The following is an 18,629-nucleotide window of genomic DNA, read 5'->3' as shown; positions in this document are numbered from 1 at the left end:
CACAATGCTCTTTGCCCATGTACTACAGTCTGGCTATTTAGTGTGGTAAAATCTTTGTTACCTACAAAATTGCTAACTTTTACATGGAACATCTTAGCAACATTCTCTAAGATTCCTCTCCCTTAAGACCCAAAGTCTGGCTTAGATTTGTTGACTATGTTTCCGCTATCTGATCCCATGGCTGCCAGACATTAGACACTTTCCTCTGCTACCTAAACAAACAACACAAACACATATAATTTACAATTGAAATTGAAAGTCAGAACTCACTTCCTTTTCTAGATACACTTGTCACAGTGTATTCTTCCTTCAGGCAGTCTTTCTTTCACTGTTTACTGTTAGCCTACACATATTGGCCAATATATATATATACACGTTAACTCCTGCCACCACCAACACAAAAACTACGTGTCATTAATACAGTAAAAATCAGGGCTTTGAAGATTTGCTCCAGTGAACAAGCACTTAAACATGATTTAAAAGTTACCAGCAATACCTTTCTGAAAAATGGCTACAGTCAAAATACTATCAACAAAATTCTTCACAAGACTCCACTTAAAAACAAAATAAACTAGATTACAATAAAACTGTAGCCATTCAATATGTTAATAGTATATCAGATAAAATAAACAGAATACTAGAGAAATGCAACCTTAATGCCATCTTTAAACCTACTGCAAAATTAAAAAACTTATTCAACTCATCCAAGGATCCACTTCCTCCACTGACTGAACCTGGAGTATACTGTATTCAATGCACATGTAATTTGTCCTATATAGCTGAAAGGACGCAGAATTCCTATCAGAAAAAAAGGAACATAAATGGTATATTAAATTTAACAACTATGGCAAATCTGGTCTTTCTGATCATGCTCTGAATGCTTTACATAGAATTGACTGGAAAGTCACCTGTTGTTTACATCACAGCTAATGATAACAATAATGGTTATTTGAAATCCCAAGAATACAGATGACACATTCTACCCCGCTTAACCTTTTGGTCTAAGTGTTAATTTTAATTAAGACTAAGCAATCCACGTTCATGACTCTAATGTAACACTCTTCTTAAATTACGGATTTGGCCACTACCTTGTTGTATTAAAACTGTTCATATAAATTTGTTTTCTGACAATGTTATAAATAGAATATAGCTTTGATGTAATAGTTTTTTTTTTTTTTTTTTTCACTAGAGGTCAGGCAAAATCAATCATTATTGATTTGATCAATAACAATTGATCATCATCATCAAATTCCTGCCATGTACCCTCAAGAGGTGTACAGGATATGATAGTACTACATGAAAAAAAATTACATCATTACTAGCTTCCTATCTACAATTTTCATCCAAATCAGTCTGTTACTTGTCAAGACTCCAACATTATAAGATCTTATATTTCTATCATCTAAGGCACTTTGTAACCTATCAATCCACCTATATCTTGATCTTCCTCTGGGTCATTTTGCTGCCAACCTGGCAGAGAACACTCGTTTTGCTAATCTTTCTTCGCCCATTCTGTTTAAGTGACCATACCACCTGAGATTAGCTCTGCTAACGCATTCCTGGATGTTGACACTGTCAAGTTCTTTCCTAATATCTTCATTTTCAATATGATATTGCCATTGATGCCATCTGTTCATGCCTATAATCTTCCTCAGGACTCTCATATCTGCAGTTTCTAGTCTTTGATCAAGTGTTTTACTCCTGACCCACCTCTCAGATCCATAAGTTAAAACTGGTTTGAACACTGTCTTTTATACAGCTAATTTAGTGTTCTGACTAATTTCTCTCTTATTCAATTGACTTCCCACCATACCAGCTTTGCTGATTCTGTTGTCTATTTCTATATTTAATTTACCATCTTCAGTAAAAATCGTGACTAAGTAGCTGAAATGTTTTACTTGTTCCACAGTTTCTCCATTCACAACACAGTTGACATTTTCAATGATTCTGCCTATTTTCATTGTCTTTGTCTTTTTATTGCTGACCTTCATACCATATCTATTACAACAGTTATTCAGTTTAGTCAGAGAATCTTGCAGACTTGTAGCAGATTTATTTAGAAGTATAACATCTTCCACATAAAGCAAGAGCTGATTAACATCTCCAATTTTGATATCATGTTTAATACCACTTTCCTTCATAATGTGATCCATATAGATATTGAATAACAGAGGGGATAATGTACATCCTTGTCTGACACCAGATTTAATATTAAACCTTCTTCCTGTACTTCCTTCAATTCTAACTGCTTACTTACAATTCAAATAAAGACTAAGTATTGTTTGATATAATGCTCCATTGACACCATATAACTGTAGCGTATTGAATAGCTTCTCTCTTGGCACCTTGTCATATGCCTTTTCCAAATCGACAAAACTTAAATACAGATCTTTGTTATATTCCCAGGCTTTCTCGACTATTTGTTGTCAAGTGAATATCTGACCCTGACAGCCTCTATTTGGCCTGAATCTAGCTTGTTCTTCACCAAGCTTTTCTTCCACAATTCTTCTCAACCGTTTCTCAAGTATACTTGCATAGATCTTGCCAGGAACATTCAGTTAGGAAATACCTCTGTAATTCTCACATTCGGTTTTATTTCCCTTTTTATATATGGGTACTAGGAGAGCTCTACTCCAATCATCGGGAATTCATCCCTCTGTCCAGGCTTTCTGAACTATGCAGTGCAGCCATTGTAAGACTCTTATTCCACCATACTTTAGCATTTCTGGTCGAATATCATCTACTCCTGCTGCCTTTTCACATTTCAAGCCTTTGATGGCTTTTTCTACTTCAAGTATATGGATATGTATTCCTGACTGTATGCCTGGTCAGTGTTTTTTACCACTGTGCTGTCATCATTTCTTGTTTCATTTAGCAGTTTTTCAAAGTAATTACTCCATACTTCAAGGATATCTTTTTCTCCCGTTTTCATGTCACCTTTATCATTTCTAACTCCTTTTACAGCACTCTTCCCTCCATTCCTATGCTTCTTCAACAACCTCCAGAAAATTTTGCCACCTTCTTGATATTTATTTTCTATATTCTCCAAAGTCCTCCCATGACGTTTGTTTAGCTAGTTTTACACAGTGTTTAGCATTCTTACATTTGTCTCTGTATTCTCTAAGAGCACATGCTGTCTTATTTGCCAGGAACTTTTGATATGCTTTCTTCTTTTCCTTCACTGCCTCTTTAACTTCCTGTGTCCACCATGATGGAGTTCTAATTTTTCTATCCTTGCAGAAAACTTCACCACATGCCTCTCTAGCTGAATCAATCGGGGCTTTCTTCAAGGCTTGCCACTGAATCTCCAAGGTTTTGATTCCTGTTCTCAAACTGTTTCATTTTTTCTTCAATAATCTTTGTGTATTTTAGTCTACAGTTCACATCTGAGAGCTGCTCAACTTTTATTTGCTTTAAAACTTTCTTACATGTTATTCTTTTCAATATGAAATTCAATTTTATTCTGCTCAAGACTAAATAGTGATCACTTTCAATTTCAAATCCTCTGTACACTCTGGTGTCCTGCACCAGGGAGAAAACATCACTATCAACAATAACATAGCCAATGAGACTTTTCTTATTCCTTGCCTCTTCTCTCCATGTGAATTTGTGCACATTTTTATGTTGGAACATAACCAGTGTCATATCCATTCCCATTTGTTCTAATTTGCGTAACCAAGTTCTATGTGGTATTCTGTCAAATGCCTTTGCAAAATTCAACAGAATTATGTTGACATTTCCTTTATCCAACTCAGCCAGTTTCCATCACTGCACTCATTAGGACTGTAGGATCCTGCCTTTCATACTCCATCTGTATTTGTTATTCTTCTAGTGTGCCTGTATACACATGCGTAGTTGTATTTCTTTTTGTTCATTAAGATGATGTGGTGACCAAAGTTAAATATTAATGCAGTAATTTATTAGCTAAATAAAGTTAGTAATTATAATTCTAGATGTGTGTTATCTCTATTAAACATACACGAGTGAAAATCAACATCTGAGTATTCATACAAGAAAGAACCTATATACGGAGTTTTCAGTTGAAAGTAATTTACCTAAGTCTCGTTTGGAATTAGCTGGGATTTTCCTCTTGGAAACTTACATTCTTCTTCTTCAGGTGGCTTGACAGCCCTGTATGGTTCCTGGTTTTCGCAAGGAGCTTTTTCCATTCTGTCCTTTTTTTTTTTGGTAATTTTTGGTTTTCAAACGTCTCTATCAACATTGTCAATCCATCATAGTTTTGGCCTTCCTCACATAAGCCAATGGGAATTCGAGGTCGAATTCCTGTTGGTTTATGTGAGAATAGTTTTTTGGAATTTCTTTCATCACACATTCATACTATGTGTCCTGCTCATTTCATTTGTTGAATTTTGATAAATTTCACAATGTCTATTTCTTTATAGGCACAATATAGTTCAAGGTTTGACCTTCTTTGTCATATTCCATCTATTTGAATACTACTAAAAATACTTTGTGGGATTTTTCTTTCAAGAATTCCAAAGGCTTCTTCATCTCTTATAGACATTGTCCATGTTTCAGATGCATATTTAAGTATAGGCCTTATCAGAGTCTTATAAAGTAACAATTTAGTACTTATTCTAATCAAACATGATTTTAGGTTACTTAAATATAAAGAGCTAATAGGCTTCATTTTGACGATATAAATATTATTTAAATTAAGGGGATATTAAATCCCACATTGTTTTAAAACCGAATAAGAAACTCAAAGATTGGAATCAGAGAGTTTCACTGCCGAATATAGTAAACTATAAAGTATCGGCAACCACTAGTGTGAGCTAATGCAAGTGACCCTAGTACGTAGTACAATACCGGAGAACTCGCAGCAAAGTCGGTAAAGTTCTGATCACTATTCTTAGGTATTTTCCATAATGTAAAAACACATTTCCTAGGAAATGTATGCTGTTATTACATTATGGTGGGAGGTCACTACCCAGACTGGTTTCAGCCTTTTTTGAGGCTTCATCAGTGAGTAGCTAGACCAAATAGATACCAAAGGGTATAGCGAAAAGAACTTATATACTCTGCTATACGAGTTTTCAAAAAAGTGCAACCATTAAGTTACTTATATATAAAGAGCCAATAGGCTTCGTTTCGGCGATATAAACATTATTAAACTTAAGGGGATATTAAATCCCACATTGTTTTAAAACCGAATAAGAAACTCAAAGATTGGAATCAGAGAGTTTCATGCCGAATATAGTAAACTATAAAGTATCGGTGACCACTAGCGTGAGCTAATGCAAGTGACCCTAGTACGTAGTACAATACCGGAGAACTCGCAGCAAAGTTGGTAAAGTTCTGATCGCTATTCTTAGGTATTTTCCATAATGTAAAAACTTTTCTTAGGTATTTTCCATAATGTAAAAACACATTTCCTAGGAAATGTATGCTGTTATTACATTATGGTGGGAGGTCACTACCCAGACCGGTTTCAGCCTTTTTTGAGGCTTCATCAGTGAGTAGCTAGACCAAATTTAAATAAAGATTTTAGATATTTTTTTATCATCATCATCATCATCATCAAATTCCTGCCATGTACCCTCAAGGGGTGTACAGGATATGACAGTACTACATGAAAAAATTACATCATTACTAACTTCCTATCTACAATTTTCCTCCAAATCAGTCTGTTACTTGTCAAGACTCCAACATTATCAGATCTTATATTTCTATCGTCTAAGGCACTTTGTACCATATCAATCCACCTATATCTTGGTCTTCCTCTGGGTCGTTTTCCTGCCAACCTGGTAGAGAACACTTGTTTTGCTAATCTTTCCTCTCCCATTCTATTTAAGTGACCATACCATCTGAGATTAGCTCTGCTAACGCATTCCTGGATGCTGACAATGTCAAGTTCTTTCCTAATATCCTCATTTTTAATATGATATTGCCATTGATGCCATCTGTTCACGCCTCTAATCTTTCTCAGGACTCTCATATCTGCGGTCTCTAGTCTTTGGTCAAGTGTTTTACTTCTGACCCAGCTCTCAGATCCATAAGTTAAAATTGGTTTGAACACAGTCTTGTATACAGCTAATTTAGTGTTCCGACTAATTTCTTTCTTATTCCATATGAATTTATTCAATTGACTTCCCACGATACCAGCTTTGCTGATTCTGTTGTCTATTTCTATATTTAGTTTACCATCTTCAGTAAAAATTGTGCCTAAGTAGCTGAAATGTTTTACTTGTTCCACAGGTTCTCCATTCACAACACAGTTGACATTTTCAATGATTCTGCCTATTTTCATTGTCTTTGTCTTTTTATTGCTGAGCTTCATACCATATCTATTACAACAGCTATTCAATTTAGTCAGAGAATCTTGCAGACTTGTAGCGGATTTATTTAGAAGTATAACATCATCCGCATAAAGCAAAGAGCTGACATTAACATCTCCAATTTTGATATCAGGTTTAATACCACATTCCTTCATAATGTGATCCATATAGATAATGAATAACAGAGGGGATAATGTACATCCTTGTCTCACACCAGATTTAACATTAAACCATCTTCCTGTACTTCCTTCAATTCTAACTGCTGACTCACAACTCAAATAAAGACTAAGTATTGCTTGATATAATGCCCCATTGACACCATATAACTGTAGCGTATTGAATAGCATCTTTCTTGGCACCTTGTCATATGCCTTTTCCAAATCGACAAAACTTAAATACAGCTCTTTGTTATATTCCCATGCTTTCTCGACTATTCGTCGTAAAGTGAAGATCTGATCCTGACAGCCTCTATTTGGCCTGAATCCAGCTTGTTCTTCGCCAAGCTTTTCTTCCACAATTCTTCTCAACCGTTTCTCAAGTATACTTGCATAGATCTTGCCAGGAACACTCAGTAGGGAAATACCTCTGTAATTCTCACATTCAGTTTTATTTCCCTTTTTATATATGGGTACTATGAGAGCTCTACTCCAATCATCAGGAATTCGTCCCTCTGTCCAGGCTTTCTGAACTATGCAGTGCAGCCACTGTAAGACTCTTATACCACCATACTTCAGCATTTCTGGTCGAATATCATCTACTCCTGCTGCTTTTCCACATTTCAAGCCTTTGATGGCTTTTTCTACTTCAAGTATGGATATGTATTCCTGACTGCATGCCTGGTCAGTGTTTTTTATCACTGTGCTGTCATCACTGCTTGTTTCATTTAGCAGTTTTTCAAAGTAATTACTCCATACTTCAAGGATATCTTTTTCTCCTGTTTTCATTTCACCTTTATCATCTCTAATTCCTTTTACAGCACTCTTTCCTCCATTCCTAAGCTTCTTCAACAACCTCCAGAATATTTTGCCACCTTCTTGATATTTATTTTCTATATTCTTGCCAAAGTCCTCCCATGACTTTTGTTTAGCTAGTTTTACACACTGTTTAGCTTTCTTACATTTGTCTCTGTATTCTGTAAGAGTAAAAGCTGACTTATTTGCCAGGAACTTTTGATATGCTTTCTTCTTTTCCTTCACTGCCTCTTTAACTTCCTGTGTCCACCAGGGAGTTCTGATTTTTTTATCCTTGCACACAACCTCACCACATGCCTCTCTGGCAGAATCAATCAATGTTTCCTTCAGAGTTTGCCACTGAATCTCCAAGGTTTGATTCCTGTTCTCAAACTCTTTCATTTTTTCTTCAATAATCTTTGTGTATTTTAGTCTACAGTTCACATCTGAGAGCTGCTCAACTTTTATTCGCTTTAAAACTTTCTTACATGTTATTCTTTTCAATATGAAATTCAATTTTATCCTGCTCAAGACTAAATAGTGATCACTTCCAATTTCAAATCCTCTGTACACTCTGGTGTCCTGCACCAGGGAGAAAACATCACTGTCAACAATAACATAGTCAATGAGACTTTTCTTATTCCTAGCCTCTTCTCTCCATGTGAATTTGTGCACATTTTTATGTTGGAACATGGTGTTAGTAATAACCAGTCCATGTCCTGAGCAGAAATCCAACAGATATTTGCCATTATCATTAGCTTTGCTCTTTTCTCCAAATTTTCCCAAAATATTTTTGTATGTCTCACAATCATTTCCTACTCTACTATTTAGATCCCCAACAAGGACCAACTTTTCCTTTTTCATTGTGTCAGTTGCTTTTTCTAAAGCCTCAAAAAATTCCTCCACATCTACCTTAGTAGAACCTTCTGTGGGACCATAGGCACAAATAAGTCTCATTGTCCAGTTCCCCATTCTCATATTTGCCCACATTACTCTACTTGAGACTGAATGCCATTCAAGAAGATTAGCCTCGTATTTTTGTGTTGAATTTGGTATTTTTTTAAGCCATAGAAAATGACTAACAGCAATTGTTCTTTTTTTTTAATTTCTATTCTTATATCATTCTTGGTATTAACTTCTCATCCTGAGCAGGTAAAGCTACTCACTTTTTCAAATTGGTAAGATCCAATTTCTAAAGAATTAGTATGGTTAATATTTTTGCTGCATTCCAATATTTGGTTTTACTTTGAATGATCATGAGGTTCATTTTTTTTTTGTTTCACTTTCTAAAACCAAAAAAGCCAAGTTTTAGGGCTATAAGTGTTCTTGCTATGATATCAATGTCATCAGCAAAGGCAAGGATTTGTACAGATTTGTTAAAAATGGTTCCTCTAGTATTGATGTTTGAATCTGATTATTTTTTCCAAAGCAATATTAAAGAGAAGACAAGCTAGAACATCTCACTGTCTTACTCCATTTTTAAATTCCATAGGTTCTGAGACACTTCCATTGATTCAAATTTTCAATGTTTCTTTGAGAGTAAGTGCAATAAGCCTTATTAATTTTTCCAGGAAGTTAAAATCTCTCATGGCTCTTATGAGTAGCATTCTGTTTTACTGTCATAGGCAGTTCTAAAGTCTATGAAGAGGTGATGTGTATCAATACATTTCTCAAGAATCTGATGAAGATTGAACATTTGTTCTAGAGTGTACCTTCCCTTTCTGAATCCACATTAATAGTCCCCCGATAATTCTTTCAACAAAAAGGGACAGCCTCTTAAATACCCATCATCATCATCATCAAATTCCTGCCATGTACCCTCAAGGGGTGTATAGGATATGATAGTACTACATGAAAAATTTACATCATTACTAACTTCCTATCTACAATTTTCCTCCAAATCAGTGTGTTACTTGTCAAGATTCTAACATTATCAGATCTTATATTTCTATCATCTAAAGCACTTTGTACCATATCAGTCCACCTATATCTTAGTCCTCCTCTAGATCGTTTTCCTGTCAACCTGGCAGAGAACACTTGTTTTGCTAATCTTTCTTCGCCCATTCTGTTTAAGTGACCATACCACCTGAGATTAGCTCTGCTAATGCATTCCTGGATGCTGACAATGTTAAGTTATTTCCTAATATCCCCATTTTTAATATGATATTGCCATTGATGCCATCTGTTCATGCCCTAATCTTTCTCAGGACTCTCATATCTGCAGTCTCTAGTCTTTGGTCAAGTGTTTTACTTCTGATCCAGCTCTCAGATCCATAAGTTAAAACTGGTTTGAACACTGTCTTGTATACAGCTAATTTAGTGTTCCGACTAATTTCTCTCTTATTCCATATTAATTTATTCAATTGACTTCGTACCATACCAGCTTTGTTGATTCTGTTTCCATATTTAATTTACCATCGTCACAAAAAATCGTGCCTAAGTAGCTGAAATGTTTTACTTGTTCCACTGGTTCTATGTTCACAACGCAGTTGACATTTTCAATGATTCTGCCTGTTTTCATTGTCTTTGTCTTTTTATTGCTGACCTTCATACCATATCTATTACAACAGTTGAATTTAGTCAGGGAATCTTACAGACTTGCAGCTGATTTATTTAGAAGTATAACATCGTCCACATAAAGCAGAGAGTTGACATTAACATCTCTAATTTTGATATCATGTTAATACCACTTTCCTTCATAATGTGATCCATATAGATAATGAATAATAGAGGGAGATAATACATCCTTGTCTTACACCAGATATAACATTAAACCATCTTTCTGTACTTCCTTCAATTCTAACTGCTGACTTACAACTCAAATAAAGACAAAGTATTGGTTGATATAATGCCCCATCGACACCATATAACTAGCGTATTGAATAGCTTCTCTCTTGGCATCTTGTCACATGCCTTTTCCAGATCAACAAAACTTAAATACAGATCTTTGTTATATTTCCATGATTTTTCAACTATTTGTTGTCAAGTAAATATCTGATCCTGACAGCCTCTATTTGGCCTGAATCCAGCTTGTTCTTCGCCAAGCTTTTCTTCCACAATTCTTCTCAACCGTTTCTCAAATATACTTGCATAAATCTTACCAGGAACACTCAGTAGGGAAATATCTCTGTAATTCTCACAATCATTTTATTTCCCTTTTTATATAGGGTACTATGAGAGCTCTACTCCAATAATCAGGAATTTGTCTATCTGTCCAGTCCTTCTGAACTATGCAGTGCAGCCACTGTAAGACTTTTATACCACCATACTTCAGCATTTCTGGTCGAATATCATCTTCTCCTGCTGCTGCCTTTCCACGTTTCAAGCCTTTGATGGCTTTTTCTACTTCAAGTATGGATATGTATTCCTGACTGTATGCCTGTTGAGTGTTTTTTACCACTATGCTATCACTGCTTGTTTCATTTAGCAATTTTTCGAATTAATCACTTCATACTTCAAGGATATCTTTCCCCCCTGTTTTCATGTCTCTAACTCCTTTTACAGTACTCTTTTCTCCATTTCTAAACTAATTCAACAACCTCCAGAATATTTTGCCACCTTCTTGATATTTATTTTCTATGTTCTTGCCAAAGTGCTCCCATGATTTTTGTTTAGCTAGTTACACAGTGTTTAGCTTACTTACATTTTGTCTCTGTATTCTCTAAGAGCACAGTGTGACTTATTTGCCAAGAATTTTTGATATGCTTTCTTCTTTTCCTTCACTGCCTCTTTAACTTTCTGTGTCCACCATGGAGTTCTGATTTTTCTATCCTTGCAGACAACTTCACCATATGCTTCTCTGGCTGAATCAGTTAGGGTTTTCTTCAAGTCTTGCCACTGAATCTCCAAGGTTTGATTCCTATTCTCAAATGCTTTCATTTTTTCTTCAATAATGTTTGTGTATTTTAGTCTACAATTCACATTTGAGAGCTGTTCAACTTTTATACGCTTTAAAGCTTTCTTACATGTTATTCTTTTCGATATGAAATTTGATTTTATCCTGCTTAAGACTAAATAGTGATCACTTCCAATTTCAAATCCTCTGTACACTGTTGTGCCCTGCACCAGGGAGAAAACATCACTATCAACAATAATATAGTCCATGAGACTGTTCTTATTCCTTGCCTCTTCTCTCCATGTGAATTTGTGCACATTTTATGTTGGAACGTTGTGTTAGTAATAACCAGTCCATATCCTGAGCAGAAATCCAATAGGTATTTGCCATTATTATTAGCTTTGCTCTTTTCTTCAAATTTTCCCAACATATTTTTATATGTCTGATAATCATTTCCTACTCTGCTAATTAGATCCCCATCAGGGACCAATTTTTCATTGTGTCAGTTGCTTTCTCTAAAGTCCGAAAAAATTCCTCCACTTCTACCTTTGTAGAACGTTCTGTGGGACCATAGGTACAAATGTCTCATTGTCCAGTTCCCCATTCTGATATTTGCCCATAACCCTACTTGAGACTGCCTGTCATTCAAGAAGATTAGCCTCAGAATACTATATTAAATAGATTATTATATTGTATTCTGAGGGAAGCATTTCGTTAATCTAGATTGAGTGCAAAATATTATGAATTGTTTCTATAACAGGTGGCCCTGCATTCTTCAGGAGTTCTGATGGTATTGAGTCTGGTCTTGCCGCTTCATTATTATTCAGTTTTAAGCTCCCTCCTCAGTTTCAATTAGTGTTGGAGGTTCAGTCACTTCTTGGTTACTACTTGAAGTAACATCAAGTTCTTCACTGCCTGTATTTTCATAATTCAACAATTCATCAAAGTGTTCATTCCATCTTTGCAATATATCAGTTTTGTTACTTAGTAGAATTCAGTTTTCACTTTTATATAGAGTGGTTCTAGATTTAAAGTCTTTACGACCTATATTTATTTTTATAAAGAAAGCTTTGCTTTTACTGGATCCCCTAAGATGTTCAATAGCTCTAAATTGATCCTACAAGAACCTCCTTGTTTTCTTTTTATGTGTCTCTTTCTCTTCCTTCCTTGCAATTTTATATTCTTAAACGGTGTTTCTTGTGTGCCTTTTTTATAAGCTTTATTCTTTTTTTTTTAATTTGGCTGCTGCACACTCAGCATCAAACCAATCATTGTGTTTGATTTTCTGGGCTTTACCCAGAACAACATTACCCAAATTAGAAGAATTTTTTTTAAAGAGTTCTATTTTAAAGAATGAATGTGAAAACCAACTAAAGCAATAGTTTTGATATTCTTTTGCTTTAGTTGGTTTTTACATTCATTTAGAAACTTTTGTTTAATTTCCGAGTCTTTAAGTTTATCACAATTAAATGTCTGTAGACTTTCTCCATGAGTCTTACGTGCATTTGAGATTTTTGCTCTTAATTTACTTATCACTAAATAGTGGTCTGAATCAAAATGCCATGATAGGACCTAACATCTAATACATCTGATAGATGGCTTGTATCAATAATAACATGATCAATTTCATTGAAGGTATTTCCATTGGGAAATTTCCATGTTATTTTATGGATGTTCTTATGGTGCAATAATGTACTTGCAATAACCATGTTGTGATCAAATGCAAAGCAGATGAGTTTTTGTCCATTATCATTAGTTTCATCATGTAGTCCTTGTTTTCCAATTATTGGTCTATACCAGTGATGGCGAACCTTTTTACCAAGTGGGTCAAACTTTTTTTTTTTTAAATATTGACGTTGTTGATGTGCCACTTGCATATATGCATTATAAACGTAACTACATAATCATAGATGGTGAGTTATACATATCATATTAGGCTGTTTATTTAATAGGACATTGATATAAAATCTATGAATTCATATTATACAATTAATTTAATAAACTGAAATTACAACCTTACATTACATTTAATGACTTTTCTGTTGCTGAATACTGGCAGAAAGTTCTTTCAATTAACAAACCTATCTTCGCCTTAACTGAGAGCGATCTTACACGATTTATCACAGTTTTTTCATCAGAATACCAATATTTTTCAACATCCAAGGTGTGTCAGTGCTGACACGTGTGTCATAGGTTCGTCATCACTGGTCTATACCTATTTTCTCTACCAATCTTGTCATTCATATCTCCCAATATTATTTTAATATTATTCACTGGACAAGTGTTATAAAAATCATCAAGTTCTTCATAAAAGGTCTCTTTCTCATTCTAATCCTTTTCCTCAGTTGGTGCATGAGCTCTAATTACACAGTAATTAAAAAAGCCTCCTCTTAATCTCAAACTGCAAAGTCTTGGTGATTTTGCTTTAAACCTGATAACTAATGTTTTATTCGATTATTCAGCATAATACCTGTTTCCAAAAATGTGCTTTGATTTGTGACAACTGTAAAAGACTGTGTGATTCTTTTTCTCAATAATTCCCTCTTCAAGGTACCTTATCTTCTGGATGGCTAACAGGTTAAATTTATATTAACCTGTTAGCCATCTGTTTTATTAACAAATGGAGTCCTTTACTTTGATATAGTGAACAAATAATCCATGATCCAAGTTTCAAGTCCTTTAATCCTTTGCTAGTCCATTTCCTAAAAGACAGTCCAGAATTATTATTTCATAAGAGATTTTTTACAAGGTGGGTCATTAGCCCCCACCCCCAACCTGTAGGACCAGGTTCCATATTTATATCCTCTGGAACTGGGTGTCCATTTTAGTCACCTTCTACAACATGCATGGGCTGCAGTGGGACAATTCTTTAATCCCGGTCACCACACAGGATAAACTTAGATTCTACATCTGCAAAAAAATAAAAATTTATGTTAAATCAGAGAATGAACAGGCATATTATACCAACATTTATGGCTTTAGTTGCTTAATACTAATTTATTAATTAAATGAATTAAAAATAATTCCCGGTTAGTGTATATTAGTTTGTCGCAACTCTTAATTCAGATAAGCACTCATAATAGATCCAGGCCATCCTATAGTACCGAGAAGATTCATATCACTAAAGTACCCAGTCATCATCGTATCTCCCATATTAAAGATTTTCTTCATGCTTGTCCATTGCTTGAAAAGGTCTTTATAATATGAATTTTCATCTTTTCCATAACAAATCCTGAAATCCATCCTTGTCTTCTGTTTTTGTGTTGGGCTTATTTGCCTGACATGACTGAGTAAGCTTCTTAGAAACCAGATACTGCCTATGATAGGATAGATAATTCTGTCTACTTTGTATCTTAATTGTGTACATTGATAGCCAGTTTGCTGTTTTGCACAATGAAAAACCTGAGTTTTCAGGAGTAAAAACCCTGTCACCTTCAGCTGAAAAGCACTGATAAATCTTCTTCACATCCTATGTAAAAGTACACATGAGGATTTGAACTCGTGTGTACTTTTACATAGTACACAGGAGTTCAAGTTTGGAATCTTGGAAACTTCAATAACTAGATGACACTACATCTCTGTTTGACCTGTTGTATCTGGATTCTTAGTTTTGATGCTGAGCTCAGATTCATATCACTTATTCATTATTACTCAGGTATATGAGAAGTACCATTATTATTATCACTATCCAACACCTCCAGGGAGTCCAAAGACTCATCGAGGAGGGGCATCTACTCTACAACTCTCCGTCTCCACCACTTGCAACTACTCTCATCATCTACACTAACGCCATCTACCACCACCACCACCACCACCGCTAGTATTTTCACAGAAAATCACAAACATCCATGCCCACGGTGGGATGCGAACCCGCAGCCTTTTGGCTGGAGAGTGGATATGCTAACCACTTGGCCAACCAGGCCTGCTGTAAACATCCAGTGAGGTATTATCTGTGTCAAGAACCATGTATATTTTATATCATGCTGTTCACTATTAGATATAACAGTTGCAAAAAAATGAAATTACATCACCATCAAAGATAATTTCAGGTACATAATATTATTATTTTTTATTTTTAGCTGCTCTCTCATACTCTATTATCTTACATTTACTATAAGGCAAGTACATTTCACAGTACATTGTTTTCTAATTTTTGATTGGCTGCAGTTTTGGTAGAAAGTCTTTCTTGATAATTATGGATTTTATATTCATATTTATATTTGTCAAGTTTTCAGAGCCTTTGTAGCTCAGTCAGTTTAGATGAAAAATTTCCTTTTGTTGGAAAGACCTGGGTTCTATTCCTGTCCATGATGTGAAGAACCTTTATCTGGTCTCTTTTGACTAAAGATGAGTTAGCCAGTCTCATATGAAGGTAGAGGGTTTTTTCTCCAGAAACTCGGGTTTTTCGTCCCTCAGAACAGACAAACCAGTCATGTGAACACATGCTACGATAGTTTTAAAAAAAATAATAAATACACACACAACCCCACAGCGACAAGCCGGTTGGGGGTTGTACTGACAATAGTCACATCAATTGTAACACACAGACCCTACATTAGAAGTGGGATAAATGCGTAGAGATAAAATATTCAAGTTTTCATATTCATGTTTATATGTTTTTTGTATTATTTGTACTGCATCTGCTAATTGCTAAATAAATAAATTTTGAATTTACAATTTTGGATAATTTTCTGATTAAATGTACTTTCTTGACTGCCTTTGAAATCATAACCCGAACTTCCAGCACTATGACTATGGAGAATTACTATTACATTATCCTCAATCATAAGGATAATGTAATAGTTATCATTCAGTTGAATGTGAGGAACCTTTATAAAGGATTTTTCAGGTATATGAGATGAGTTAACCAGTAATGAGATGAGTTACTTATGGAGGTGACAGAATCTCAAACTTGCTGAAATGCATGGATACTGTACTGCTTCATTGCTTTAGTTGCTTCAGCCATAATTTCAATTAAAACAAACTAAAAAGATGTTTATAAAGACTGCAGATATGTTTGCAATCCTGCGAAGCATTTATGGCTTGTTATACTGATTTTGTACTCATATATGTTTCAAACTATAAACTGGATCAGATGATATATTAATAACTGATTTATTGCTGTTCTTTGGCCAGTAAAAAAGAAGAAACATCAGTTGTGCTTTTCACAACCACAACTATATGAGGTTATTAGACCACTGCAAAACCATTCTGATTTAATTGTTATATGATATCATGTTCAAACATTTTAAATGAATTTGATTGAACATCTTGGAGAACTCATTATTTTCACATTTTAATTAATATATGACCTGAAAATTTTTGCTTCTTCTTCATATCTCTGTCTAGCTCTCTCTCTCTCTCTCTCTCTCTCTCTCTCTCTCTCTATATATATATATATATATAAATACACTCAATAAATATATGTGTATTTTCCACCTTATGCTAGAAAAGAAAATACAGAAGGAACTGGAAGAAAGCAGTTATATAAAGGAGAGCCTCGTAAACCACCACAGTAAGTACATATAAAAGAGTGAAATACATTTTATGCTACAATACTTTAAAATTGTCCCTACTTTTTTCTTTCTGATATATATATATATATATATATATATATACTTTTTCAAAATGTGATGAAATGCAGTTTATGATGTCAAGGTACTTAATAGGTCAATCTCAGATTTACTGAGGGGTGATGGTGGGATGGCCTGTATAGCTCAGTAGAGGTGGCATTTGCATTCTCTCCACCAGGGCACCCAGAGATAGACTTCAAGTCTGGTCACCAACTAGAGGAACTTTTTCTAACTAAAGTATTTTTTCAGACGGTTCCTGGGTTAGTCGATCTCTGGAATGGCCAAGTAGGTTTTTTTTGTTGTTGTTGTTGTTCTCTAAACATAAGAAAATCGACTGTAGTATCCATACTGTTTCAGACAATAACATATCCTGATAGGGATCACAAGGCAGTACTACTTGTTTCCCAGTCTCTTCATTGGTTGCTGCTTATAATTATTGATAGTCTTGGGCCAGCTATCTCTGATTAGCTACCAGTGGAGATTGAACTGCCCACTCAGTCTCCAAAAGTTAGAGGTTAAAACAGCCTTGCCTACTCCCTATAAGGGAATAAAAGGCGTTAGCTGAGATGATTGATTATAAATGGAAATCAGTAATTTGCATAAAATTCTTTCTTTCTTTTATTATTATTTTATTTTTCAGTAACTTAAAATCTTACTGATAGAATATCTTATAAAAATGAATGGTTTGATATCCACTGTACGCATTGCATTATTGGACATACCAACCATCTTCCATTTCAAGCCTATGTACCGGATCTAGCCTGTGCAAACGTTTTATTTCTAGAACTAAAAGTGACTGGAAGGTATAAATGGAAAATCAAATGAACATGACAAGGGATCTAAAATCATGTCAAAAACTGATTTTGAAACATGTTTCTTAATATTATTACTAACAGTAAAAAAATGCAATAAAATAAATTTATAATTTTTGTATTAAATTGATTTAAGTTTGAATTAAACAGGATCTACTGTCTTTATTCATTTCTTTAATTCAGACCTCAAAGGACCAAAAATTATCATCTTGAATTTAAACCAATTCAAATCATACCATGCTGTATATTAATCAGAGTGTATTGACCATCATTACATCCTGATTCCTCATTAGGTTGGAAGACAAAAAAAATCTCCAGACCGATATTTTATGTGAAATTCCACTGCTGGAATAAAAAGCCACTTTTTCAGATTTTCTTCCTCCCTCCCAGGAGGAGTTGACACCAAGTGTGGCTAGTTGCTGCCACTATCAACCACTTTGCTTATTATCAGCATTGCAATGATTAACAGTCAGTAGTGACTATAATCATTCAATTTCAATTGGAAAAATAATATATATATTAAATTTACATGTAACTGTTATCGCACCCATGCAAAAACTGTGCATTTGTGACTAACAGGTGGTTCATTGAATCAGACATCGAGTGAAACAATCACCCAGGAGTTCTGCAGTGCTACTTCTCTTTAAAACTTGGAGAATAAATTGAAGTATGAAGGCTCATATAAGGTCTGTATTCAGATGCAGAAGTATTTGCCATACATACATACATACTTTTCCATAAGATCAGTTACTTCAATGGAAATATCCTGCAGAAATTTTCTCTAGTATGCTTTCGTTACAGTCAACTTCACCAGTCTGTTGGCATCTCTTCATTCTTTTCATATGCCATTAATATGATTTACTTAACTTTGGAATGTTGATGCTGACATTTTTTTGGATGAGGAGAGGTTGTGAGGATTAAGTTTTCATTTCTGGTTCATCATGTCATATCTCCATGTTTCATCTATGACAACAGTCCTCTTGTGAGTTGCTTGCTGGTCTCCTGTCAGATTTCATCTTCTGGCAAGCTATTAACAATAACTCCTGATTTATCATCCATAGCTGTCAAATGCTGCTACTTCTTGGGTCATCTTTAATGCTTGTCCTTCCACAGAAGCAAAATGTCCACTGTGACACTATGCTTCAATTCACTGCATCATC

The 18,629-nt window shown here is 34.8% G+C and overlaps 1 protein-coding gene across 4 annotated transcripts in view; it reads left to right on the top strand.

Annotated features, from left to right (window-relative positions):
• LOC150107481 (nucleolar transcription factor 1-A-like) overlaps positions 1-18,629 on the top strand; it is a 554,391-nt gene that overhangs the window by 388,260 nt on the left and 147,502 nt on the right. For all 4 annotated transcript variants that reach the window (XM_090391894.1, XM_090391895.1, XM_090391896.1 and 1 more), the window contains exon 13: positions 16,534-16,599. In XM_090391894.1, coding sequence (XP_090248020.1) covers positions 16,534-16,599 — 66 coding nt within the window. The remainder of the gene's footprint in view (positions 1-16,533; positions 16,600-18,629) is intronic.

Source organism: Typopeltis vanoorti, chromosome 4 (assembly GCF_054136105.1).
Source record: "Typopeltis vanoorti isolate ZY-2024b chromosome 4, IOZ_Tvanoo_1.0, whole genome shotgun sequence".
Classification (NCBI taxonomy): Eukaryota; Metazoa; Arthropoda; class Arachnida; order Uropygi; family Thelyphonidae; genus Typopeltis; species Typopeltis vanoorti.
Note: the sequence above shows the minus strand (reverse complement) of the source record. Positions and strands in the feature narration are given on the sequence as shown.